The sequence below is a fragment of the Symphalangus syndactylus genome, chromosome 21, assembly GCF_028878055.3.
Source record: "Symphalangus syndactylus isolate Jambi chromosome 21, NHGRI_mSymSyn1-v2.1_pri, whole genome shotgun sequence".
Classification (NCBI taxonomy): Eukaryota; Metazoa; Chordata; class Mammalia; order Primates; family Hylobatidae; genus Symphalangus; species Symphalangus syndactylus.
Window position 1 is genome coordinate 76,487,823 of NC_072443.2, and position 27,028 is coordinate 76,514,850.

Here is a 27,028-nt window from a genome sequence, read left to right on the forward strand (position 1 = left end):
CAAGTAAATTCATCGAAGAAAAACTAGAAACCCTGAGCCCAGGTTACCCCATATTTTGGTTATAGGGACACTAGCTAAAAGCCATCAACAGTATTTCACATGCATTAATTTTTAAGCAAGTTATAGCTTTCCACTTACTCAAATTCCTAATATTGGTCTGAGTATTTTATAAGATTCAAAATTTAAATTCTTGACTCTAACTTTCCCTCAGCACACCACCTAACTAATCTACTCAGATTTACACTTGAATATTAACAAATAAACCATCTAGACTGAATATATTCCAAGGCCCCGTTTTAAACTGACTTTCTGTCCCAAGAGGCCAACATGGGCTTCCTTATCCTATGGCTTCCTTTTGAGTTCAACCATTGGGAGCCCCTAGAGGAGACTGGAGGGAGAAACAAAAGAGAGGTCCAGATGTATATTTTTTTATCCCTCTGACACCACCTTGGCCTGCATTTTCTCTAAACTGATCTCAAAACTGACTTCTCTGTGTGACTCTCTCCTTTTTGGTGGTGTACATACATTCTCCCTCATCCTTACAATATCACTTTTATAAATAGTTTTCTGTCTCTTTTTATTTTTATTTTTTGGTAAGTTTTTTCTGTTAAATAAACCCTCTCCTAATTTGAGTATGCTCTCTGTTTTATGTCAGAATCTACTGATACACCGCCTAACCAATCATAGACTTGTGGTGCTTCTTCTTGGGTGTTATATAGGGCTTATATTTAATATCATTGAATATGGTAATATTAGCCATGTAGATTTTGTGAAAGATTAGCATAATTTTGCCGCTCTAAGAGTTACAAAATAACTGACCAGCCATAAAATACTTCAGGCTAAACTGAGAAGTAAAGCAAAAGCTTGTAGGAGTTTGAGAACAACAACAATAACAACAACAAAAAGGAACTCTTAAAGTCTGTAATTAGCTTCTAATTTTGGCAGAAATCTCTAGGCAAAAGCTGGGTTCAGCTCTCCACACAGTAGATTAACATTTCTTGTTACAAGGTATCGTACCCGTAAAATAACTTTAACCACTGGCAGGAAGAGGAACTGAGAGCAAGGGCAGTGGACACTCCAGTGAGACCACAGAAGAATCATCAATCACACTCAAATCAGCCAATGCGGACTTGAACAACAGGGTTTCTAAAAATTTGCTGGATGAGAGCTTCTGCTTCCAGAAAGATAAAATAGATGTACTTTTTCCTATTTCTTTCAGTAAGAACAGCTAAAAACCCTGGATAGTATAGTTAAACCAACATAAGAAGAGTCTAGAAGGTGAGAAAAAAGAAGGAAACCCAGATAGCGAGGGACCTTGGACGAAAAATGACATGGTGGTGAGTTCCTCCAAGTTTTCTTTTCGCCTGGAGTCAGCAATCCAGAAATGCCAATGGTTGAAACAAAACATGCCCTAACAAAAGCCCACTCTCTCCGGCCAGTGGACTTGGTAAGGGGAAGCCACGCAAAACAAAAAAAAAGAAAAACCCCTTTAGACAATAACTTCTCTGCTTCAGCCACACATTACAAATAAAACGGCATCCCTGTCCTGACCTGGTGATAAAGAAATGACCCTGTTTTTTGCCACTGGGGTGGTGAGGAGCCCTTCACCACCAACTTACAACAGAAGAATAGTCAAGAATCTGAATTTCTACCCCCTGCTTGGTAGGGAGCATCCACTTTTCCTGACAGAGCGGTGTCATAGGAGGCCTGCTAAAACCAAGATATAAAGAATGTCCAGATCTCACAACATAATGTTCAAAATGTTCAGGTTGTTTTGTTTTGTTTTATTTATTATTTATTATTTTTTATTTTTTTTTGAGAAAGAGTCTCGCTCTGTTGCCAGGCTGGAGTGCAGTGGCACGATCTCGATTCACTGCAACCTCCACCTCCCAGGTTCAAGTGATTCTCCTGCCTCAGCCTCCCGAGTACAAAACATTCAGGTTTTAATAAAAAATAATTATCCATCATATGAAGAACCAGGAAGATCCCAACTTCAATGAGAAAAGACAATAAATAGACACCAGCACCAAGTTGACAAAGATGTGAAAATTATCTGACAAATATTTTAAGCAGCAATCATAAAAATGTTTCATTCAGAATACACTTGAAACATATGAAAAATGAAAAGTCTCTTCAAAGATAAAAAGATACAAAGAAGAATCAAATGGAAACTTTAGAACAGAAATAAGAAAATTAAATGAATTCACTTAACAGTAGAATGGAGAGGACAGAAAAAAGAATCAGTGAACCTGAATATAGAGTAATAGAAATTCCAACTTTAAACAAAGTAGAAAATAAACTCTCTCTCTCTCACTCTCTCTCTATCAGATTACATATGTTATTTGTATCTTATATTTTTATTAATGTATTATACATATTTGTTAAATTAATAAGTTATATATGTTTATTATCCAATTACATGTATTAATATGTATAATAATATACATATACATATGCATATGCATATTATGGATATGTACACATGCCTATGATCGAGTTATACAAATAGGAGTTATATTCAGAGACAGGGGAACTGTTTTTTTTTTAAATCTAACATTCATGGCCTTGGAGTCCAGGATGAGGGGTGAAAGGATGAGAGGACAGTATTCAAAGAAATGACAGCTGAAAATACTTCAAATTTGCCAAAAGGTATACACCTATAGACTCAAGAAGCTGAACAAGTCCCAAGCAGAATAAGTGCAAAAAAATTGTTGCCAAAGCACATGATAGTCAAACTTCTGAAAGCAAAAGACAAAGAAAGTCTTGAAAGCAGTCAGAAAGAAATGATGCGTTAATTATAGGACAAAAAATTTAGTTGACAGCAGCTGTCTCATCAGAAATCATGGATGCCAGAAGGAAGTGTCACAACATTTTTTTAAAGTGCTACAAAAATATTTCAACCCAGAATCTTATATCCAATGAAAATATCCTTCAAAAATCAATAAGAAATGAAAACATTCTTAGAAAATGGAAAATAGAAGTTTTTTCAGTAAACCTAATCTATGGCTGAAGAAAGTTCTCTGAAAAAAAAAAAAAAGGATAAAAGAAAAAATCTTGGAACATCAGAAAGGAAGAGGGAACAATGGAAAGAACAAAATATAGTAGACTTTCCCTCTCTTCTTGCATTTTCCAAATTTGTTTTGACAAATGAACCAAAAATTATAATAATATCTAATGGGGATCTCAATGTACATAAAGGATAGATATATTTAAGGCAATTATTTCCTAAATGGAAACGTGTAATGAGATGTAAAGGAAGGTAAGATTTCTATACTTGATTCAAACTGGTAAAATGAGGATACCAGTAGACTGTGATAAGTTATATGTATATATAATGCAATACATAGAGAAATCACTAAAAGAGCTATACATATAAAGAAATATGCTCAAAAAACATTACAGATAAATCAAAATAAATTCTAAAAGATGTTCAAGTAACCCATAGAAATAGAGGAAAAAGAAAGCAGAGAAATAAAAAAGAGGAAAAAAAAAACAGAAACAAAACATAAAATGGTAGACTTATGTTCTAATATGTCAATAACTACATTAAATATAAATGGTCTAAGCAGCCCAATTAAGACAAAAATTGCCAGATGACCCATCTATATTCCATCTATAAGAAACTCACTGAAATTATTATGTAGATAGTTTGAAAGTGAAAGGATGAATGGAGATTTCCAGGCAAACATCAACCATACCATACAGAAAATTAACTCAGAATGGATTGTGGCCCTAAATTTAAGAACTAAAATATAAAACTCTTAGAAGACAGCATAGGAGTGAATCTTTGTGATCTTGAATTAGGCAATGATTTCCTAAGTATGACAACAAAGCAAACATAAAAGCAACAAAAGAACAAATAGGTAAATTGGACATGGTCAAAATTTAAAGCTTTTGTGTTTCAAATGACACCAGCAGGAAAGTGAAAACACAATCCACAGAATGGGAAAAAATATTTACAAATCATGTATGTGGTAAGGGATTTTATACAGAATATGTAAAGGGCTCTTACCACTCAACAAATAACCCAATTTTAAAATATGCAAAAGATATGAGTAAACATTTCTTCAAAGAAGATATGCCATTGGCCAATAAACACTAAAAAAAGATATTCAATATTTTTAGTCATTCAAAAAGTGCAAATCAAATCTACAATAAATTCCATTTAATACCCACTAAGATAGCTAAGTCAAAAAGACAGTAACTAGTGTCGGTGAGGATGCGGAAAATGAGAACCTTCATACATTGTTGATGGAATTGTAAAATGGTGAAACCACTTTGGAAAACAGTTTGGCATATCCTCAAAATGATAAACACAGAGTTGCCATATGATCCAACAGTTCCCCTGTTCTAGGTATACACCCTAAAGAAATTTGAACATATGTGTGTACACAAAAACTTTTACATTAACTTTTATTGTAGCATTATCCAAAATAACCAAAAGGTGCAAACAACCCAAATATCTGAGAACTGATGAATGAATAAGTAAAATGTGGTATATCCACAGAATAAAATGTCATTCGGCCACAAAAAGGAATGAAATATTGATGCATGCTTCAACATGGAGAATCTTGAACACATTATGCTAAGTGAAAAAAGTCACAAAAGGCCATGTGTTATATAATTCCATGAAATGCCTAGAATACACAAATTCATAGAGAACAAATGGTAGGTTAGTAATTGCCAGGGACTGGATGGAGAGAGAAAGAGTGACTGAATGGTTGTGGTGTTTCTTTTCGATGATTAAATTGTCCTAAAATTAGATAGTGGTGATGGTTGTACAACTCCCTGATTATACTAAAAACCACTTAATTGTAGATGTTGACAGGGTGAAATTTATGCATATAAATTATGTACCAATAAAGCTGTTATTTTAAAGTAAAAAAAAAAGAAAGACAAGAAAAATAAACCAGAAGTAATTATATTAATGTCAGATAAATTAGACTTTGAACCAAAGACAATTACCAAGGACAAAGAGAGACATTTATGTTAAAAATGTCAGTTCACCAAGAAGACATGAGGATATTAAATGTGCACGCACCAAACAATACAATCACGAAATAGGTGAAATAAAAACTGACAGAACTGAGAGAAAAATAGACAAACCCACAATTATATTTGCAGATGTCAACACCACTCTCTCAACAATTGATAAAGCAATCGTACAGAAAATCATCAAGGATATATCATCAATGCCATCAACCAACAGGATCCTATCAATACATATAGAATATTCCACCCAATTACAGCCGACTACACAATCTGTTCAAGCACTCACAGAACATAGACGCATAATCTGGGCCATAAAACAAGCCTCAACAAATTTAAAATAATTGAAATCATAGAAATATGTTCTCAGACTAGAAATTAGGAAAGTGGAAAAATCTCCAAGCTCTTGGAAACTATACAGCATACAACATAATCAATCCATGGAATTAGAAAAGATGAAATGCCTCAAATCAATATTCTCCCATCTTAGGAAACTAGAAAAATACGGGCAAGTTAAACTCAAAGCAAGTGGAAGAAAGGAAATATTAACTATAAGCCAGAAAGTAATGAGATTAAAAACAATAGATAAAATCGATGAAACAAATAAAATGTCCCCAGTAGGTGAATGGTTGAACAAAGTGCTGTACATCCATATCATGGAATACCACCCAGCAATAAAAAGGTGTGAAGTATTGATAAATGCAACACCTTGGATAAAACTCAAGGATGTCATCCTGAGTGTTAAAGGCGCTTCTTGATAGGTCATGTATTGTATGATTCCATTTATATAAGATTCAGAAAATGACAAAATTGTAAAGATGGAGAACAGATTATTGTTTTCCAGGTATCAGGGGTGGTGAGAGCTGTGACTAAATGTGACTATAAGGAAGTGGCACAGGGAGGTCTATTTGGCAGTGGTTTCACAAATCCACACGAGATAAAATGGCATAGAACTATACACACACCTTTTACCAGTGTCAATTTTCTTATCTTGATATTATAATATAATTATGTAAACTGGGTGGGGAGAGCTCTCTGCACTATCTTTATAACTTCCTGTGACTACTATTATTTGATTGCTGGATAAATTTCTTTTCTATCCTTCTGGGACCATGGCATATTTATTATTTATAAATGCCCACTTATGAATACTTTCGTTTGAATACTTATTCAAAAACAGTAAAAGCGTCCGAAAGACTGTATTAAGGTTCTCGTTTATCCGTATTTCATCTTTGTGACTTTGGGAAAGTAAATTAACCCCTTTGCGGCTTTCAACTCTATTTAAAGGAGTTGCATTTGGTCTACTTTGTGTCCTCTAATTTGTTATGTGAGAATCTAAGAACACCTAGTCTGCTTATGCCCACAGGATGCTTGAAAAATCAAGTGATATATCTTATCATGATTTGCAGATAGTAAGTGATCCGTAGCTACTTGCTAGATTTAATAGGGTTGGATCATAAAGGTTGTGTGTAAATTAAGAGATGTACATTATAGGGCATTATTATGGCCGAGTTTGTAGTGTGTAATGCATCCAGACTGTCTTTTTAGAACAGTTAGATTAAAAACGCTGCCTTTGTGAAACATCGAGACCATGAGCGAATTTTGCATTTAGGGGATGGTCTATATAGTCCAAATGACTCCCAATAACCAGAATATCTAATGGTGGACGTATTTGATGCCAAGATCTACTTTACTAGGAAAGCTCACTTATCTCCCAGCTGCTATGAGTTTTGCTGCTAGTAGCTGATATTTATCTTGTTCACTAGAGAATTCTCAGCAAAGAAGGTTTTTCTTAACTAGAAGGTTATTCCCAGACCTGGGAGTTGCCCACAACCAATGCCAAACACAGGGATCAAAAGGCCAACCCCTTTGCTTCAAAGTGGGACAATTCTGTGCTGCAATTTATGCTTCAGAGCTTTTCTTGAGATCCAGCTGAATGGAGGTTCCAGCTGAGCCCACATCCTTGCTTGGTCCTATTCTGCCCCACTCCCTGGCTCCCTTTATCAAAAATATTCCCTCAATCACATGCACTTGAATTCCTGTCTTAGGATCCACTCAATTCAGATTCCCACAGGCGCAAGTGAAGTGGATTGAGATTTGAGGATGGATTCAGTATGATCATGAGATGGCATTAGTACCCTTACAAAAGGGACTGCAGAGAGATCTCTGTTTCCTCTCCTGCCATCTGAAGTTACAGTGAAAAGACTACCATCTAGGGAGCAAGCCCTCACCAGACACTCAATCTGCTGGTCCCTGGATCTTGGACTTGCTAGCTTCCAGAACTATGAGAAATAAGTTTCTGTTGCTTATAAGTTACTCAGTCTGTGGTATTCTGTTGTAACAGCCTGAATTAACTAAGACAGTGGGCATGTGTTTGCATGTCTGCATGGGTATGTGTGCACATGTGTCTGTGTGCATGTATGTGTGCATATGCAGTTACAATAAGACTGTAGTATTTTGCTTTTCCTCTCTTAGCAGCTGCTGAAAGCCTTTGGCCAGGAGTTCTAATCTCCTTTAAGTGTCTATCATGCATGTTCCACCCTGATAGGTGTTAGGAGAGCCGATTCCTAATAACACGAATCTTGCTACTTCCCCGGAAGGACTCTAGCATCAAGTGGAGGTTTGCTCTTTAAGTAAAAGGATTTTCCCCCCTAATATTTAAAAGATGATACTTTTGTGACTCCCTTGCAGAAGGCCTTCTCTGATTGCATGGTCCTGTAGCTTTCTGTCTCTCTTCACCAGATCTTTGTGTCTATAGTGTTTTTTGTTTGTTTGTTTGCCTGAGCTAAAGACATAGGCTGACTTTTTATCGCTTTCCTTTGGAGGGACAATTAGTAAGGATCTTTCTGATTTTAAAAATATAAACTTGCTGATTCCCACCTCCCCCGTTTGCTATAAGTGCCGTGAGTTTTGTAGTGTTACAAACACTACAGTGTTTTAGTACATTAGCTATAGTAAACTGTGTGCACATGCAGATATGCATATGGACCCACCAATTCATGGACCTCACGTGTGTTCCTGTATAACTGTGTCCACTCAGCTAGGGACTTACACCAGTGGGTAAGCCATAGAGGCAATGCCTCTGTGCCTGACTTTCCAGACTATTTTACATCTGAGTTGGTCAGAATCCCTTCAATGTGGGATAGGCAATGTTTTCTGGAGGGATGAGCCCTTCTGCCCAATGAGGTCAGAATCTCCCTAGTGCCTAACCTTAAATGGATATACTAATTTATTTGACTGGATGAATTACATTTGACGGTGCCTGTCCCTGGTATATGAAAATGAATATTATACTAACATTTTAGCCATGTTTATGAAAATTGCCTTTAAATTATCCCTAATTGCAGAGAACAATGTACTCATAACGATTGGAGTTAGATATGTGTCTTCAAAATCAACTTTTCATATTATTTTTACCATTTTTTCTTAAAATTTACATACAGCTTTTTATATTCCTTAATATGTTTATATTCGCTACATTTTATGTTTTAAATTATATGGAATAAAATTTATACCTTTGACAATTACATCAGTTCAGTAAGTACAACTGTAGTTTGTTCATTAACTACTTTTTACTTGCTTTCTGAATTTTCTTTGGGCAATAAATAATAATAAGAAAACAGTACTTAAAATACAAGAACATTGTAAAATATTTTGTCCACTCAAAACATACATGTGTCCATGACATCTTTTATTTTTCTTACATATTTTTGTAACACAGTTTCTTCAGCTCTCTTCTTGTACCTTGCTTTACAAAGGATTTAATAATGTCAGCCAAGAAGTTTTTTACTTCTTTACAAGCCTGCTACACTTGTTCCGTACAGTGAATAGACACAAGTGGAAATAACCAGAGTACATGTGCTTTGGCAATAAATGCAGCACTTGGGGATGCGTTAACAATTTTAGTATCTTTGTTACTTAAGTGGCCCAAAAGAGATAGCACAGCTTTCAGGAGGGTGTAGCTCACTTCCAGAAAAAAAATCTGGCTCACTCACTCACAAATAAAATAGACACTTTTTTTTTTTTTTTTGAGATGGAGTCTAGCTCTTGTTGCCCAGGCTGGAGTGCAGTGACATAATCTCAGCTCACTGCAACCTCCATCTCCCGGGTTCAAGCAATTCTCTTGCCTCAGCCTCCCAAGTACATGGAACTACGGATACCTGCCACCACACTCGGCTAATTTTTGTACTTTTAGTAGAGACAGGGTTTTGCCACGTTGGCCAGGCTGGTCTCAAACTCCTGACCTCCAGTGATCCACCTGCCTCGGCCTCCCAAAGTGCTGAAATTACAAGTGTGAGCCAGCACGCCCAGCCAAAATAGATACTTTAAGCAAGCTTTATGACTGCAATATATGAGAGTATTCATTCCTCCCCCCTTTCTCCCTGTGAAAAGTATGTATAATTGCACATTTAATATTTGAGTGGGGGAAATCTATGATTCCAGAACATAAAAGCAAATCAAGGACAGGCAGTTTCCTTCCTCTGGAATTTATCTTCATCTCTACATTTTAGCAGCCTCTCCCTATGAAAGTGCTATTGTAATATGTTCATGTATTCATTCAGCCAATTTTGGTGGAGGACTTGTAGATATGTAGGTGTGATAACAACCAAGACACACAGTGTGTCTGCCTTAATTGTCATAGGAAGATGGACAAATAAAGAGGTTTACACCCAAAATAATTACAGATTTTGATAAGCACAACAAAGGCAATTCGTGAGTAGGGCAAGATTACTCCAGACACTACAACCAAGAAGAGAGGCTATTTTAGCTGAGATATGAGGAAGGAGCAGGGTGAGGAATGACCCAGGCAGAGGAAATAGTATGCCTGGAAGTAGCAAAGAAAATGAGGATGGCTGAAGATTATGGCTATGGTGTTGTTGGCTCCATAGGAGATGACGTGAGACACAGAAGAAGAGGCTAGATCTTAAGGATCTGAGTTTAGTGCATTTGGATTTACTCTAAATGCAAGGGGAAGCCATTGAAAGTTTTAAGCTAGATCAATATAATCTGATTATTTGTGTGCTTTGTGGAAGATGGATTAGAGGAGGCCAAGGATGGAGAGATAACAACAACAACAAAACCAACTTTTAGAAGACTAGGCAATCAGAAATGATAGTCTGAGCCAGGCTGGAGCCAAAAAGAAGAGACAAATCTGTGATATGAGTGGGAAGAGAAAATTGATAGAAGTTGTTGATGGTTTCAAAGTGGAAGAAAAGATAAAGAAAGGAAGCAATGATGACCTCGCTTTCTGGCTTAGGCATTCAAGTGGATCTTGGTGCCTTTTACTAATATGGGCCAGACTGCTTTTATATTTCATATCTACATGAGGAATATGACAGCTGCTCTTACTTAATTAGTGTGTCAAGTGGTGTTGAAACGTACATGAGGCCTTTGCCTTTTATCTCATGCTTAGCCACTTTCTATTGCATTGTAAGTGTAGATTACTGCTGTTACATGATCCATTACCTGGATACTGTTGATATCAGCCATTGTTTTTAAAAATGAGGGGGCAAAAAACCTCTTAAAAGTAATTTCGTTCATCTATCCAGTAGATGTGACACTAACATTTACATGGAAAAATAAACACAAGAGTTGATATAAAGCTTTCTTTCAAGTGCTGATGGTAGGGTCCATAATTCACCCTGAAGAGCTGATACAATGATAGCAAGAGCCCTCCCAAATATATTCATAACAATATACAACTAAAGATTTCTGTTTTATACAGGTCAGTGGAGAATCATTACCACTGAATCAATGTATCTAACTTCTCGAATGTCTACATTTAAAAAGAATACATTCCCGCTAAGATGCCTATCAGCTTTTGCTGATTACGTTTCATAAAAGCAAATTCTCATAAGGTGAGCTTTTAAAAGGACCAATTTTCTGCTTCTCTTGACTATATAAGACGTTCAGGAATTAATGAAAAAAAAGCAATGCCTGTCTGGTTTGTAAGCATTACAGTCTTATTTCTGCATAAATTCTCACAAGTCAACTCAGAAAACAGTTCAAGGTCAAAATCTCATCTAGTCACCTAGATTAAAAACTAATTTCTCTAAAGTATATCCTGTACTGAAGCTTTTTCATGTAAATAAATAGTAAGGGCCTTATTCTCTCTTCCTTTATTAGTTGGGCATGTCATGAATTTGAACAGAACATTTTGTTCTGTACTCTAATTACATGCATTATCAGGAAAAATCTATGCCTTGCATACATATCATTAGAAGCAGCTCTGAGAGAGGTTCTATCACAGGGCTTGTCACGGCAGCTCATCATAATATTGACAGTTTAATCTTTTTTTTTAATACAAGATTAAAAGTCGTGTGATATCCTTTTCTTCATAGCTCGGACGGTGAATCTAATTGGGCTCAATCCATATCTAAGTACCGTCTCTATCGTGAAGATAGACTCCATTTTCACAAATGCGCTAGGTAATTATCTACTGTTATGGATAAGAGACTTCATTGATGAGAAAACCCGAGAAAACTGATTTTCTAAAAAATAATGTTTACTCACAACTAAGTGGCTGAACAAGAGAAATCAACGACGTCCTTTCTCTTCAGAGGAAATGACAAACCAGGATTGTCACTCACTCACCTCCTCTGGTGGTTTGAAGTCATCGTTCTATTTGGTCATTTGGTTTATTCGCTGTTGAAATGTAATGGCTACCTTTGAAATGAAATGACTTTTCAAGGCCTTTATTGAATCTCAGGATGTGTCAGTAAAGAGAGAGAGAGAGAGAAAAAAAGATGGAATTTGGACACAAAGAAAAACAGCTTTTGCTCAAAGACTATTTATTAAAATGATAGTACAAAGCACTTTGTCTGTGAGGTGGCAAGTTACAAATAAGAAATATGAGAACCTGTAGAGCTGTTGGAATTTAAATTATGTGGCAGCTTTCCATCAGAAATGCAACAGTAATTTAGAGTTAGGCTCTTCTGGTAGATTTATGTTTCAGTAAGCAAACAAAAGGACTTCTCCACTACAGCGCCAGCTGCAGGAAAAGCATCACATGGATTGAAGGCAACGTGGGGGGATATCTGGCTTATTCCTCTCATTCAATATACATGCTTGTATTCATATTGAGGGCCAAATTAATATGAATGAGACTCAGCACATCCCATCAGAATGTATCAAAACACCACATGTTAGAATGGCTGTAGAGTGGGGTGTTGGGAAGAGAAAACATTTTTCAGTTCTCTGTAGTCCTGTGGGATTTCTAATTTGATATCTGGTTCATGTCATAGCTGTTATGTCACAACCGGATATTATTCCAACAAGTACCTACTACTGTGCAAATGAGGACATGCTTTGATCCTAAGTGCAAATGAATAAAGCAGATTTGAAAAAAGTGAGAATTTTGAAGAGAGGTGTTGAACCTTCGGGAAAGCGTCTTTTTTTTTTTTACTGTACTTTAAGTTTTAGGGTACATGTGCACAATGTGCAGGTTTGTTACATATGTATCCATGTGCCATGTTGGTGTGCCGCACCCATTAACTCGTCATTTAGCACTAGGACACCCCACAACTGTCCCCGGTGTGTGATGTTCCCCCTCCTGTGTCCATGTGTTCTCATTGTTCAATTCCCACCTATGAGTGAGAACATGCGGTGTTTGGTTTTTTGACCTTGCGATAGTTTACTGAGAATGATGATTTCCAGTTTCATCCGTGTCCCTACAAAGGACATGAACTCATCATTTTTTATGGCTGCATAGTATTCCATGGTGTATATGTGCCACATTTTCTTAATCCAGTCTATCGTTGTTGGACATTTGGGTTGGTTTCAAGTCTTTGCTATTGGGAATAGTGCTGCAATAAACACAAGTGCGCATGTGTCTTTATAGCAGCATGATTTATAGTCCTTTGGGTATATACCCAGTAATGGGATGGCTGAGTCAAATGGTATTTCTAGTTCTAGATCCCTGAGGAATCACCTCACTGTCTTCCACAATGGTTGAACTAGTTTACAGTCCCACCAACAGTGTAAAAGTGTTCCTATTTCTCCACATCCTCTCCAGCACCTGTTGTTTCCTGACTTTTTAATGATGGCCATTCTAACTGGTGTGAGATGGTATCTCATTGTGGTTTAGATTTGCATTTCTCTGATGGCCAGTGATGATGAGCATTTTTTCATGTGTTTTTTGGCTACATAAATGTCTTCTTTTGAGAAGTGTCTGTTCATGTCCTTCACCCACTTTTTGATGGGGTTGTTTGTTTTTTTCTTGTAAATTTGTTTGAGTTCATTGTAGATTCTGGATATTAGCCCTTTGTCAGATGAGTAGGATGTGAAAATTTTCTCCCATTCTGTAGGTTGCCTGTTCACTCTGATGGTAGTTTCCTTTGCTGTGCAGAAGCTCTTTAGTTTAATTAGATCCCATTTGTCAATTTTGGCTTTTGTTGCCATTGCTTTTGGTGTTTTAGACATGAAGTCCTTGCCCATGCCTATGTCCTGAATGGTATTGCCTAGGTTTTCATCTAGGGTTTTTATGATTTTAGGTCTAACATATAAGTTTTTAATCCATCTTGAATTAATTTTTATATAAGGTGTAAGGAAGGGATCCAGTTTCAGCTTTCTACATGTAGCTAGCCAGTTTTCCCAGCACCATTTATTAAATAGGGAATCCTTTCCCCATTTCTTGTTTTTGTCAGGTTTGTCAAAGATCAGATAGTTGTGGATAAGTGGCGTTATTTCTGAGGGCTCTGTTCTGTTCTATTGATCTATATCTCTGTTTTGGTACCAGTACCATGCTGTTTTGGTTACTGTAGCCTTGTAGTATAGTTTGAAGTCAGGTAGCATGATGCCTCCAGCTTTGTTCTTTTGGGTTAGGATTGACTTGGCGATGTGGGCTCTTTTTTGGTTCCATATGAACTTTAAAGTAGTTTTTTCCAATTCTGTGAAGAAAGTCATTGGTAGCTTGATGGGGATGGCATTGAATCTATAAATTACCTTGGGCATTATGGCCATTTTTACGATATTGATTCTTCCAACCCCTGAGCATGGAATGTTCTTCCATTTGTTTGTATCCTCTTTTATAGGATTAAGAAACCCACTCAAAACCGCTCAACTACATGGAAACTGAACAACATGCTCCTGAATGACCACTGGGTACATAACAAAATGAAGGCAGAAATAAAGATGTTCTTTGAAGCCGACAAGAACAAAGACACAACATGCCAGAATCTCTGGGACACATTCGAAGCAGTGTGTAGGGGGAAATTTATAGCACTAAATGCCCACAAGAGAAAGCAGGAAAGATCCAAAATTGACACCCTAACATCACAATTAAAAGAACTAGAAAAGCAAGAGCAAACACATTCAAAAGCTAGCAGAAGGCAAGAAATAACTAAAATCAGAGTAGAACTGAAGGAAATAGAGACACAAAAAACCCTTCAGAAAATTAATGAATGCAGGAGCTGGTTTTTTGAAAAGATCAACAAAATTGATAGACCGCTAGCAAGACTAATAAAGGGAAAGCGTCTTTTGTATTTGGCAAGGAGCAAGAGACAGTTTCTCTGTTGTCTGACAGGGACTTCCCTCTCACCTTGGCTCCGCTGAGATTAGAGTGGGCCATATTGCTGCCCAATTTTTATCAACATTGAAATAGTCACTTTTAGAAACATGAGATTCCCTGGAAACTTTTCTTAGGCCCCAAGGCCTTTTCACCCAAAAGACTTAGAGGCAGAGGATACGGTTTGGGGGTCAGGCAATGAAAAGGTTGTCGATCCGGTTCTCCTCGCCTGGGTAAACCTAAATAACTGATGGTAATGGATAACATCACCAGCCCTTGTTACTGGAGTTGATCAAATTCAGCTGCTGGCTAAGGTTGCGTATCCTGGGGCTGGTTTTCAAAAGAGTCTCTTCTTTTTCCTGTTTTGTTACCCTAACACCGTGCTTCCAGGATTTACAGCAAAGCGATTATTAAAGATGCTCACCGTCAGTCTCCACAGACTTCCTGTACTCTAACACAGATGAGGGCGTATATTGAATCCCATTCTAATAGAGGCCTTTTGGGGTAAGGTCTGTAGGCTGTGTCTGGTTATTAATGATGTATGCAATGGTCCTGAAGCCCAACTCTTAGAAAGTTGAATGCCAGAGACTAGCTCTGGGAAGAAGTGTGTTAAACAATGACCACTTTCCTATCTTGTCTCCCACTCTGGCATTCATCAGCCATAGTAATAGGGCTATGATAGAGACCACAGTGTTCTGTCATAAGTACCTCTCATATTGCAGGCATAAAGCAACTGAGTCATGATTGAATAATTATCAGACAGTAAGAATACTTTTCAGGAGAGGATGTTTCCTGACTTTTTCTAAATAGCAAGTACCTTCCCAACCTCAGAGAAGAGGTATTTTTGTACTTTACATTGTAAAGTGTAAAAATATCTGAGGACATTAAGAAGAAATCAGAGGCTGGGCGTGGTGGCTCATGCCTGTAATCACAGCACTTTGGGAGGCCGAAGCGGGAGGATCACCCAAGGTCAGAAGTTTGAGACCAGCCTGAACAACATGGCGAAACCCCGTCTCTACTAAAAATACAAAAATTAGCCAGGCATGATGGTGCATACCTGTAGTCCCAGCTACTCGGGAGGCCAAGGCAGGAGAATCGCTTGAACCTGGAAGGCAGAGGTTGCAATGAGCAGAGATCACGCCACTGCACTTCATCCTGGGCAACAGAGTGAGACTCTGTCTACATAAATAAATAAATAAATAAATAAATAAATAAATAAATAAAAGATCAGACACACAAGTAGAGAGAATATGGGAAAGATTAAGATTCAACTGATAATTGTTCCTTAAAGGACTCAGATTTCCCTTTCTTATGAGTTGAAAATGTCTATTTAATTTAGGCATGATGACTACATAAGATAACAAATCAAAAGGAATATTTGTAATGCAGTGACTGTGTAATTTATGAAAAATGACATCTAGGTTATACCCAAACAGTTGCTACTTTAGATATTTTGCATTTAATAGATCAGGCAAATTGTTCTTTATATGTATAAAAATAATGCATTTTGTGTAAATAATATACATAACATAAATAGATATTACATATTCTTTGTATACATATATACATGTATGCAAATACAAATAAATTGAATAAAACATATACTTATATATAAAAACATAAAAAGTACACGTAAAATGTCTTTATGTTTAAGTATACACCTATATTTTTATATATATACATATTTAATGAAAGCATAGTATTGGTTTTGCCTTTCCTTTTGCTAGTGCTATTCTTGTGACAAATATTGTTAAATGCAAACTTCTAAACCCTGGATAATATATGTGACCAATTACTTCTCTTCATAAATGTAATTAAGCAAGAGAGTGAGTCAAAGATATGCTTCCAGCTTCCAGTTCATTTTTATAGACATTTGGTAATGATGAACTGAGCAATCAAGTGTCAGTATAAACTGATGTAACTTTTCATACCGTGAGCATAATTATAGCTCTGGTTAAAAGTGTTACTGCAACACAAGCTAAATTGATGGCAAGTATACTTTCAACTTGAAACATAGTATCAATTGTGCTTATAATTGCAGGTTTTTTTAGCAGGGGATGGGGAGTTGTGAATTATTGTAAATACTCTCTGTTCAACAGCATCATGGAAAGAAGCCTTGACTTTGTAATCCATCCTGCTGAAGCCTAGGGAAGTGTATTTCCATCATTTGATTCCTACGGAGGCCTGGAAATGTTTCCATTGCTCAAGCACAAAACAGAGACATTTTACAAATTTAGTGCAAACTGGACAATCAAGATCCTACTCTCTTGGAGCCTATTTTCTATAAAGTACGTAAGTAAACAAGCAAAATGATTATTTTTTAAAAAGATTCCACTTTACGTTAAAAAAAAATCATACCATTAAGTAATTGTGATAAGGACCAGGAAAGAAAGAAGAAGAGTCTTGTAATAAAAGAAAGCTGGGGCCACCTCTGAGGAGATGACCTTCCAATGATACTGGAAGAGAAAAGCCAGCCTTGTGGACAGCCCTGGAAGAAGGCTAGAAGGGGGGATAGCAAATGCAAAGGCCCTGAGGCAGGAGAGAGTTTGGCTGTGATAGGTATTCCCCACAGGTCGGGAGCCTGGGACATAGTGAGTGAGGGACGGCGCAGGATGAATGGATCTTTGGATGTGAGGAAGAGCACAAAGACAGGAGAAATTGAAATGGAAGTGGAGGAACTGCCCCCATTAGCTGATTCTATTTAATTTATGCTGTTAACCTGATTGCTTGATTGCTTTCTAACCCAATACTACTCCTGTTGCCTCTTGCAAAGGGAGAGGCAGAGGTCTTCTAGCCAATGTTTTAAACAAAGTTTCTTGCATTTCACACTCAAAAATTGTCAAACTGAACATATGAGTAGTCCCGCCATCCCATGATCATTGATGTAGACTTCACCAGAGAATAATGAGCTCATCTTAGAAAAATCATCCCAACTTGTCTAATCACTCCACTTATCAAAAAGCTGGCTAAGATAAATTATATTTAGAGCAAATAATCTTAGGCACATGCTTGGCCTCCTCAGTATCCCCAGGTCAAATAAAACCGATAAATTACAAACTAGGTAACAAAACTACTTGGCACCCATTCTGCTGTAAGATGGCTCTTAATTCCTTAGCGCTTACAGAGGACATTATAAAACACAACTAATTCTGCTGCAAATGGCAGCAGAATTAGTATAAACATATGATAAATCAGCACTCTAAGAATAATTAAAGAAATACAAATTAAGAGTTAATAAAATATAAAAAGAGATTCAACCGTGCTTGTATTTAAAGATGCTTAAAACATTACTTAAATTATCTATCAGATTAGTAGGAATTTAAGATTTGATAACGTCTAATGCTGGCAAAAATGTGAAAATTGTGCTTTAAAATACTGTGGTGGATAGTGCACGTTGGCATGACATTTCAAAGCATATTTTGGCAACAGTTATCAAATGTTTAAATGGAAACATTCTTTGACCCATTAATTTTGCTGTTAAGAATTTAAGCTATGAAAAATCCCATGAAAGCATGGCAAGATGTCTATAAAGGCCTGGAAATCACAAGTTTAGACATTTACCTCCCTGCCTACCTGCCTACCTGCAAGCAAAGGCTGAACCTAATGTTTCAAGTACTTCCTCAGGCGTAGGAATTTATGGTTTCCTGCAAAAATATGAACATCTCGAGTTCTACGTGACACACGAAATCAACATCCCATTCACATTCAAGTTTTCTTCCTAACCAGTAATGGCTACTCACAGAGCTAAATATTGCATGATTCTTCTTTTACTTTGGTTTATTGACCAATCATCTATTAAAATTCACAAACAGGTCAGCCATGTGGCTCACACCTGTAATCCCAGCGCTTTGGGAGGCCAAGGCAGGAGGAGCACTTGACCCCAGGAGTATGAAACCAGCCTGCGTAACACAGTTGGACCCCATCTCCACAAAAATTTTAAAAATTAGTTAGTCCTTGTGGCATACACCTTTAGTCCCAGCTATTTAAGAAGCCAAGGTGAGAGGATCACTTGAGCTGAGAAGTTTGAGGCTACGGTGAGCTGTCATCCTTCCACTACACTCCAGCCTGGACAATAGAGCAAGATCTTGTGCCTCTTAAGAAAAATAAAATAAAAATTCACAAATGTGAGTCTTAGAAATGCCCCACCAAGAGACAGATGCCCCTGTCTCTCATCTGTTTCACATTCAGGCTCTTTTCTAGGATTTCATTAACGCAGGGTGCAGTAGACTTTGTCGATTATTTCTCTAGCAGCCATTTCTTTCTTCCTCCTCTATTTAAGTCTCAGTACCACCCTTCTTCCTACAACGGCATGTGATGCCCCTGAAACTAGTTCTATCCCCAGCACCAGGAGTACATCCTGACTAGCCAAGTCTAGGAAAGCTTTTTCCTGTGATTGGTCCAGAAGCCTAATCAGTCATGTCTCCCAACCAGTTCAACTAGCAAAAGGCTTTTAGGGTTGGGGAGAAGTTCCACTCTTTTGCAATATCCTACTTCATACTGATAGATGTGCTGCAGACAAAAGGGAAGTTACCTAAGAACAAATCTTTCTTAGACAAAAGCAATGGCAAGAGAAACCCAAAGAAAATGAGCCAGAGCCTTGATCACACTATGCCTGCAGCCCAAATTATATCTAGATTTCCAATTATGAAAGGTATTTCTTATAGTTTGTGTCCGTGTGAATTAGGTATATTGATACATGGAATATCATAAATCTTTATTAATGAAGACTTTTTGTGTGCTCTGTGTTTTAGCAAGGGTTTGAATTCAAAGCAACATTCTACCTGGCTTAGGATCAAATCAAGAATAATATAACTTTTGTAGTATAAAACCAATGGTCATTTGTCTAGTGCTAGAGAAATTGCAGTATTTCCAGTGGGAGATAGTGAAAAGAGAGTACTGGATGGGGAATATTTATAACTTTAAAAAAAGTGATGGAAAATCTTTTTAAAAATAAATTTTTTAAACTGAGTATTTTATGGAAAATATGCCACAATTCCACTCCATGTAAACACTGCAAATATCGCACGAAGGTTAAAAAAGGAAAAAATAGATGAAGACTACAGACATTTAAAATGCATGTTCTTGAGAGTCTTCTTGAGAGTCTGTTCATATCCAATTAACTTGTACAATCCCACCCCATTATGATGCAATCCCAATATTTTTATTACATTTTGCTTATGGCTACTCCTCCAATCTATGGATTCCCTAGGCTACCCATTGAAGAATGGTAATTAGTATTTCCTTATGTTAAAAATACTTTGTGCATCTATACTAAGAAAATTATTTTTACTTCCTTATACCCTCTTCTACCACATGCCCACACACGTGCCCACTGACGCATGCTGGTTTACTGTTTCTCACCAATGAATTAGTAAGGTTAATTCATTAAATTTCCATATTCAGGAGGGCCTGTCAAGAACCTTCCAGATTTCCTTTCACCAGGTATTGCTTGACAGACTGCTCAAACTTCTGAATTAAAGATTAGCTCTGGCTGATAAAGTTTAGTTACACAAACATTGAGAAACAATGAGTTTTTATTACCCATGGACAATAAATGCAGACAATTCAAACTCAATACCTAGGGTTTATGTATTATAATACAAAAGTTCTTGTATCTCAAGTTCAAACATAGAGTTTGATATGAATCCCAACAGAAAATAGACTATTCAGCCACAGTTATTCATAGCTGTTCCAGACTTTGGTCATGGGTTGTGTATCAGTCTTTGTTATGGAAATGAAACTGTGGTACTCAGTAGGTCACCCATGGTTTTCTTTTATGAACTGAAATTTGTTTCCCTGATTGGTGGGTTATGGCAGTTTGTGACAAAAGAGACTTTGGGGAGGCAGAAGTGCCTATTTGAAGACTGGGGAAAGGAAATTTTATAACTTGCAAAGGAAAATGCTACTGACGTGTCAACAGATCTGTAATACAAGGAGTAAGATGTCTTCCCAACATGACCTGCCAATTTTAAAGTTTGGTAGTCATTTGAGTTGGATGAGGGTAAATGGGTTGATAGACGTCCTGTGTTACATGTCTCAGGAATCAGAGTTGAGTTGCTTTTTATTTTAACTAAAATTTCTGCTTTTGTTAATTTTTGCTGCTCTTTCTGGTAAACGCCGGACAAGGGTTTACAAAAGCTGTTTGTAATCTTTCTGCTGGTTTCTTTCTGGTGCATTCTAGGTTGATAATACCTTTCTTAGCGGCACTCAAAAAAATCTTATCCAACAGTTCAAATGCTTGAACAAAACAGGATTAGAAATTTACACAAAAAATAAGATTTCATTGTTTCTTCTCGGGTGCGAGGATTATTTTTTTCTTGTAGCACCGAAAGTATCACCAGGATTATCTTAGGTATCTCCTCCTGTGGTCAATTTTTTTTTTCTTTCCTGGAGTTGCTTGAGTTGCTGTTTGAGATCACGAATTTGCTCAGCTGCATAAAACAATTGAGACATTTTGAGGGATGCAATGCAGCAGTGATACATCAAAGATTGAACCATTCTCTCCACCTCTTTCCAACTTTTCTTTCCACCTGTTTGGTGTGGAGGTTTTCATCTTCATGATAGTCACCTCATGATAACAAGATAGTTGTTTCATTTTTAGCTTTAGGTCTCATTTCCAGGTAAAGAGGTTCAAAAGCCCAAAGGGTCATGCAGTTGAGCCTGACCCTTTTGAAAGCTTTTTTTGGAAGCTCAATCCAGTAATGCCTGCATGCATCTTATTTGCCAGGGTTACTGGGCCACCTCTAACTGCATAGGAGTCTGGCAAAGTAGGTAATTTTAGCTGGGAGCATTGTTGCCTACACAAAATCAGGATGTTGTTAGTAAGGACAAAGGGGAGAATGGGTTGGCTGGGCAATGAGCAATGTCTGCCATACTATCAAAATCCTGCTCTTAACATTCAAATTGTTCAGTCTGGACGCAAGCCAAGTGGAATGCTCATGGACTCATTTTTGATTCTTTACTTTCCCTTCTGTATTTTAAGCACAGATCAACAGAGTGGATACTTCATACAGATTTTCCATGGTTGCCTTCATCTGCTCTGTGCCCCGTTTCTCTTGTAAAACATTTGCTGTTGGTTAGCAGAAAAGGCCTCCCCAACACTTAAGTCTGAAGATGGCATTGCCATCCCACTTTCTGGTAGGGCTGTACTGAGTTCCTTCTTCCAGAGAAGAAAGTGGGTTGTCATTAAGCCATCCATGCACTCATTTCTCTGGGACTTTTGGTAATATCTAGAGATCATGAAGGGCCAGACGATAGTCTCGGCACTTTGGGAGGCAGAGGCGGGAAAATCACTTGGGGCCAGAAGTTGGAGACCAGCCTGGTCAACGTAGCGAGATCCTATGATAAGAAAAATTTACCAGGTGTGGTGCCAAGTGCCTACAGTCCTAGCTACTCAGGAGGCTCAGGTGAGAGGATCGCCTGAGTCCAGGAGTTGTAAGTGGAGGCTTCAGTGAGCCATGATTGCACCACTGCACTCCAGGCTGGGCAGCACAGCAAGACCCTGTTTCCAAAAAAAAAAAAGAAAAGAAAAAAGTAGCAAAGAAAAAGGCAAATTTAACTGAAGTGGACTTGTCCCCATCAGATACATTATCCACAAAGGAATGAGAGTAACAATTGAAAAATGTACCTGTGATCCTGTCCCTATCAGGTGTTATGAGAGTTTTATATTTGCTGTTCCTTCTTATAGGATAAAACTTTAACTCCTTAGCATGTAACACAATGACCTGTGTAAACTGGTACCTTCCTACTTTGCCACCAACAAATCCCCCGCCATGGGCTGTAGCCTCAAGTAGCATCCAGTTGCCTGCTTTCATTACCTGACAGGTACCCACCGTGGCTGTCATGCTATTTTTTGCTACTCTCCCTTTGTTTTCGCTGCACCCTCTTTCTGGAGTGCCCCTCCCCCCACCCCACCAAACCTTGCCACTTTCTCATCTAGTTACTTCTTACTCATTCTTTAAGTTATTGGTTCTCACCTGGGAGATTTTGCACCTCCTCCGCAAGGGGACATTAAGGAACGTCTGGAGACATTTTTCGTTATTCCGAACTGAAGAGAGGATGCTATTGGCATCTAGTCGGGGTAGAGACCAGGGATGTTGCTAAACACCCTACAATGCATAGGACAGCTCCCCCAGCAAAGAATTATCCAGCCTCCAAATGTCAATAGTGCTAAGGTTGAGAAATGCTGCTTTAAGTATTATCTTTCCCAGAAAAAAAGTTTTTCTGAACTTCTCAAGACTCGCTCAGGTACCTCCCTTAATATTGTGATAATACTATCAAGAACTTATGGAGAACTTTGTATCTTGGTAGTTAAGAGGTTGTTTTTAACAATAAGGCTCATTTTGAATCCACTTCTACCACTTTGTGTCTTTTAACAAGTTACTGAGCATGAATTTCCTCGTCTGCAAAAACTGATTTGTAATTCATGGGGTTGTTGTGAGATTCATATCTGATTTATGGAACAATGCATGTTAAGTGCTTGGCACAGGGCTAGGCACTGAGCACAGAGTAGCTGCTACTGCTGCTGTTATTGTAGTTTTTATATTTGTCATTATTTATTACACTCTATTTCTAAAATCAGGGGTGGATTTATCAAGATACCAGTGAAGCATGCACTTTAAAGCCCCTCATTTTTCTTGGGGCCCTTCTAATGCCCAGTACTTAATTCTGTATTCAAGATTTTATATTATTGTTTTAAAAACTCCACGCTTACCCGTCACCATTGTATAAGCTCCAAGCTCAATGGAACTTAGACTTTTAGACTTGCCCCTCGCCAGGCTCTAACATAAAGTCTTGATATTTGGGCCACAGTAAATATCCACTAATAGAAGTGAGCTAACCAGAACTGTAGCCTCTTTAGCAAATTACTAACCAGCCTGCAGATAAATGTACTTATTCATTGTTGTCTGTTAAAAAAAAATAACCTTATTGCTTCAACTCCCATTGTTGCCTCTCTCAAGTGTTGTTGGTGTTTTCTAGAGGGCATTCTACCTATCATCCAGGAATCAATAGCATCCCTCTCCTTTTGTTCTCTCTTTGCAGTTGAGGATTCACCATTGTGGCTAGGACAATGAGGAAAGAAAGTGTATGCTGTTACTGATTACTCACCTAAGAAAATTCTGATGTAACTGCAACAGCAAAGTCCTGTTTCCATGGGGACTGTCTGGGTCTTGGAAATGTGTGTTAGCACAAACTTCAAGTTATTACGGTATTTGCTTTACAGTTATCTAATTTGCATAGTTTCTCTCTCCCTACTCCCAGCAGGCTCCAATCTTAGCCCTGTGTTTCCAGGAATAGCTGTGTATGTGTATGTGTGTGTGTCTGTGACTGGCTTCCAGTGTCAAGGTTGAAATGACAAAAAAAAAAAAAAAAAAAGATCTGGACAGGTCAATAAGGAAAAACCCATGATGGTGGGATAATGCTGAAGTCCAGGTGAGCATTGACAATTACATGAGATATTGGAATTCAGACCACAGAGTAGTCCAGTGACAGACACTTAATGAAAATAGAAAGATAATAATAGAAAAAGGATTGAAAGAAAATTAAATTCTTGGGCTGGCAAGGCTCAAATAAGGATGAGAAATAATAATACAAATATCAAACTTGTCCCACTGTGTAGCTGATTGTGCAAAAAGGATTTCTTGTGGCTTTTCTTCTCTTCAATTTGATCTCTTCTCATTATTTGATAGCATACATCCTCTAAAGTAGAAATCACACAGGTCCTCTTTGAGAAACCATAGGCACAATCTCCTCCTTAACCAATTTCCACCAGCAACTGCATATTCTGATTAGAATGGAGGCTGGGGAGGGAAGAGCCACATTTAATTATTGTGACCTAAGAAAAAGTATAGGATGTTTCACCATGGGAAAACCTCTGGTCTGCTTGCCTCTGAGCCTCAGTTTCTTCATTAGTAAAATGAAGTTAACTTTATTCACCCATGAAATTTTTGCATTGCATACCTGAGGTAAAGCATGGGAGGTGTCTGTCTCAGGCACTCTTTATTCTCAGGCACTCTTTTTCATGGGATTATTGTTTTAATAAACCAGAAGGACCTGCCAGTGGCTCCCAGGCTGATGTCTCCAGCCCCAACCTCTTTACTAGTCTCTAGACTCACACATTCTATGTCTCCTAGGACAGTTCCACTTGACTCTCTCCAAAGCACCTCCAATGCACACAAACAGGATGAAGTCATCATCTTTCCTCCCAGATCTGTTCCTTCTCTAACCTCTGGCTCAAGAATGGCAGCTCTATTTATTTGAACAAACCAGAAACCTAAACATCAATTTCCAATCTTCAATGACTTCATTCTACTTAAAATAGACTTAAAACATTTTGAATTTAGTCCCAGATCTCATTTTATATAAAAGAAATGCAGAGATTATTTTTATGGAATCCAGGTTCTTCAATAAAGTGCTTTATGTCTGAACCCGTTTAGCACCTGGAGTTAACAAATAAATACTATTCCCTGAACTGCTCACCTACAGGGAAGGAATCAGTGCATAGGCAAGGAGTCCTATGAGAAGAAGATGCTTACTGTATATAAATTAGACTGATTTTGTTTGTTTTAGCCTCCCTAAAAAGCCAAAGGAAAATTCAATAGATTTTAGTGGAAGAAAAAAGGAAGAAAGGAAGCAGAGTTGAAATATTATTTTCTTGCCTACAAACACTCATTATATTTATTGAACGAAATAAATATGACTCAAAAATGTTTGTTATTGACTTTTAATTTTTATTAAATAACATCACTCACTATGTAGGCTGTTGAAGAACATGAAACCAGCTTGAGAAAATGTTCAATTATGTTTCTAACTTGGTTTTATTTCTCATATGAATATATGTCAGTGCTTACAATTGCTACTAATCTCTGCTTTAGGATTTCTGTTGGAATTCTAATGCATTAGTTCATTAACTTAAAAAAAATATTGGCTAGAATCACATGATTTAAGATTCAACCACAGCATTGCACTTGAACCTACTGGAGACTGTAAGATTTACATTAACTTTTTTTTTAAGTGTTGCATAGAATCACTTAATTTAAGGTTCAAAGAGATATTTAGGATTATTAAGTCCATCATCTTCATTTTTAAAAGAAACTGGCATAGAGTAAGGTTAAGACTTGTCCAAAGTTATGTAGATAGTGGTAGAGCTAAATCTCAAATCTAGTCCTTGTGAATTTCTATCTAGTCCCTTTCCACTGGTACTGATATTCTTTACCTCTTCTATTTTAAATATTTTTTTAAAACAAAAAACTTCTCTCACTAAAAGTTCACTGTGAAATTTTGTTTTCTGAAATCCTTTTGCATGTTTCATGACACTCTAGTAAAAATAGAAAAGAACTTTGACACAAAACCAAGGGAAAGAATTGCTGCATCTTGACCATCTCTCTTTCCATATTTTTCTTTCTTCATTTTCCCCAAAAGTCCTCTACATACACTGTTCTGAGTCCTCTCTTGACCTTGTTTATTTCACCAGTTGCTGCAAACTTATCATTGTCTTTTGAATTTATTATCAAAATAATCTAAACCTATTATTAAAACATTTATATCCTCACTTGTCTAATTCTAAACATTAAACTTTCATTTAAAGTTGAAGCCAATAAAATAACTATTTTTTAAATCTCTTGGTAACTGGCTTCCAACCATCTTTTTCAAGGAGTTGAATTAATTATTAAAATAACAGATTATTTGCCTTAAGATTAAATGCTTGGTTTTAAAAGCCAATTTGTATGGGTAGACAGCCTGCTGTTCCCTGCATATTAAAATTCAGAGTACACAAAGTAGATTTCAGCTTTTTGGAACTTCTTTGCAGATCCCACATGCTATAATACCCTCAAAAGAAGTGTTTGCACATGAAAAATTTTTAGCAACCACATGTGAGTTACATTTCTTTCTATGTATCACAATGCAGCACAAGAGCTCTCAAACCAGTGGTGCTCTTTCCATCAGGAAGCATCATTTGTCAAACACTGATACATATAATGAGAACAAATGCAAAAATTTTTAGGTCAAGTGGCATTCTTTCTTCCTCTACCTCTTGTATATAAACAAAACAAGGCAGTCATATATCAAAGCAAGACTGAGAATACTCAAGTTCATCTAACATTTCTCTAAGTGGCCTGGCAATTTGAGCTCTCCTCCTGCAAAGGAGCACTTCAGAACCAATGTGGTTGGTTCTGAAGTCGACATCTGTTCTGGTTGGAGCCTCTGAGGGCCAATACTTTTGTCAAAACTGTTGGGAAGGGAAATTCTCTCTTGATGTGGTTACGATATAGTTTCTTTTAGGTATGCAAACATAGAATTTGCATTGTTCTTAATGTACAGTTATGGAATTCTTTTTTTTTTTTTTTTTTTTTGGGATGGAGTCTCGCTCTGTCACCTAGGCTGGAGTGCAGTGGTGCGATCTCGGCTCACTGAAAGCTCTGCCTCCCAGTTCAGGCCTGCCTCAGCCTCCCGAGTTGCTGGGACTACAGGCGCCCGCCACCACGCCCGGCTGATTTTTTGTATTTTCAGTAGAGACGGAGTTTCACCACATTA

The 27,028-nt window shown here is 37.4% G+C and overlaps 1 protein-coding gene across 3 annotated transcripts in view; it reads left to right on the forward strand.

Annotated features, from left to right (window-relative positions):
* The window catches only part of SUCLG2 (succinate-CoA ligase GDP-forming subunit beta), a 406,175-nt gene that overhangs the window by 345,247 nt on the left and 33,900 nt on the right, over positions 1–27,028 (forward strand). Inside the window, exon 12 of one of the 3 annotated variants that reach the window (XM_063630772.1) lies at positions 23,537–25,121. The exons of 1 other annotated variant lie outside the window; for it this stretch is intronic. In XM_063630772.1, the coding sequence (XP_063486842.1) occupies positions 23,537–23,568 (32 nt within the window). In that variant the 3' untranslated portion in view covers positions 23,569–25,121. Of the gene's footprint in view, positions 1–14,021; positions 15,680–23,536; positions 25,122–27,028 lie in introns of those variants that run through there. One more of the 3 variants, XM_063630771.1, reaches the window with a different exon arrangement.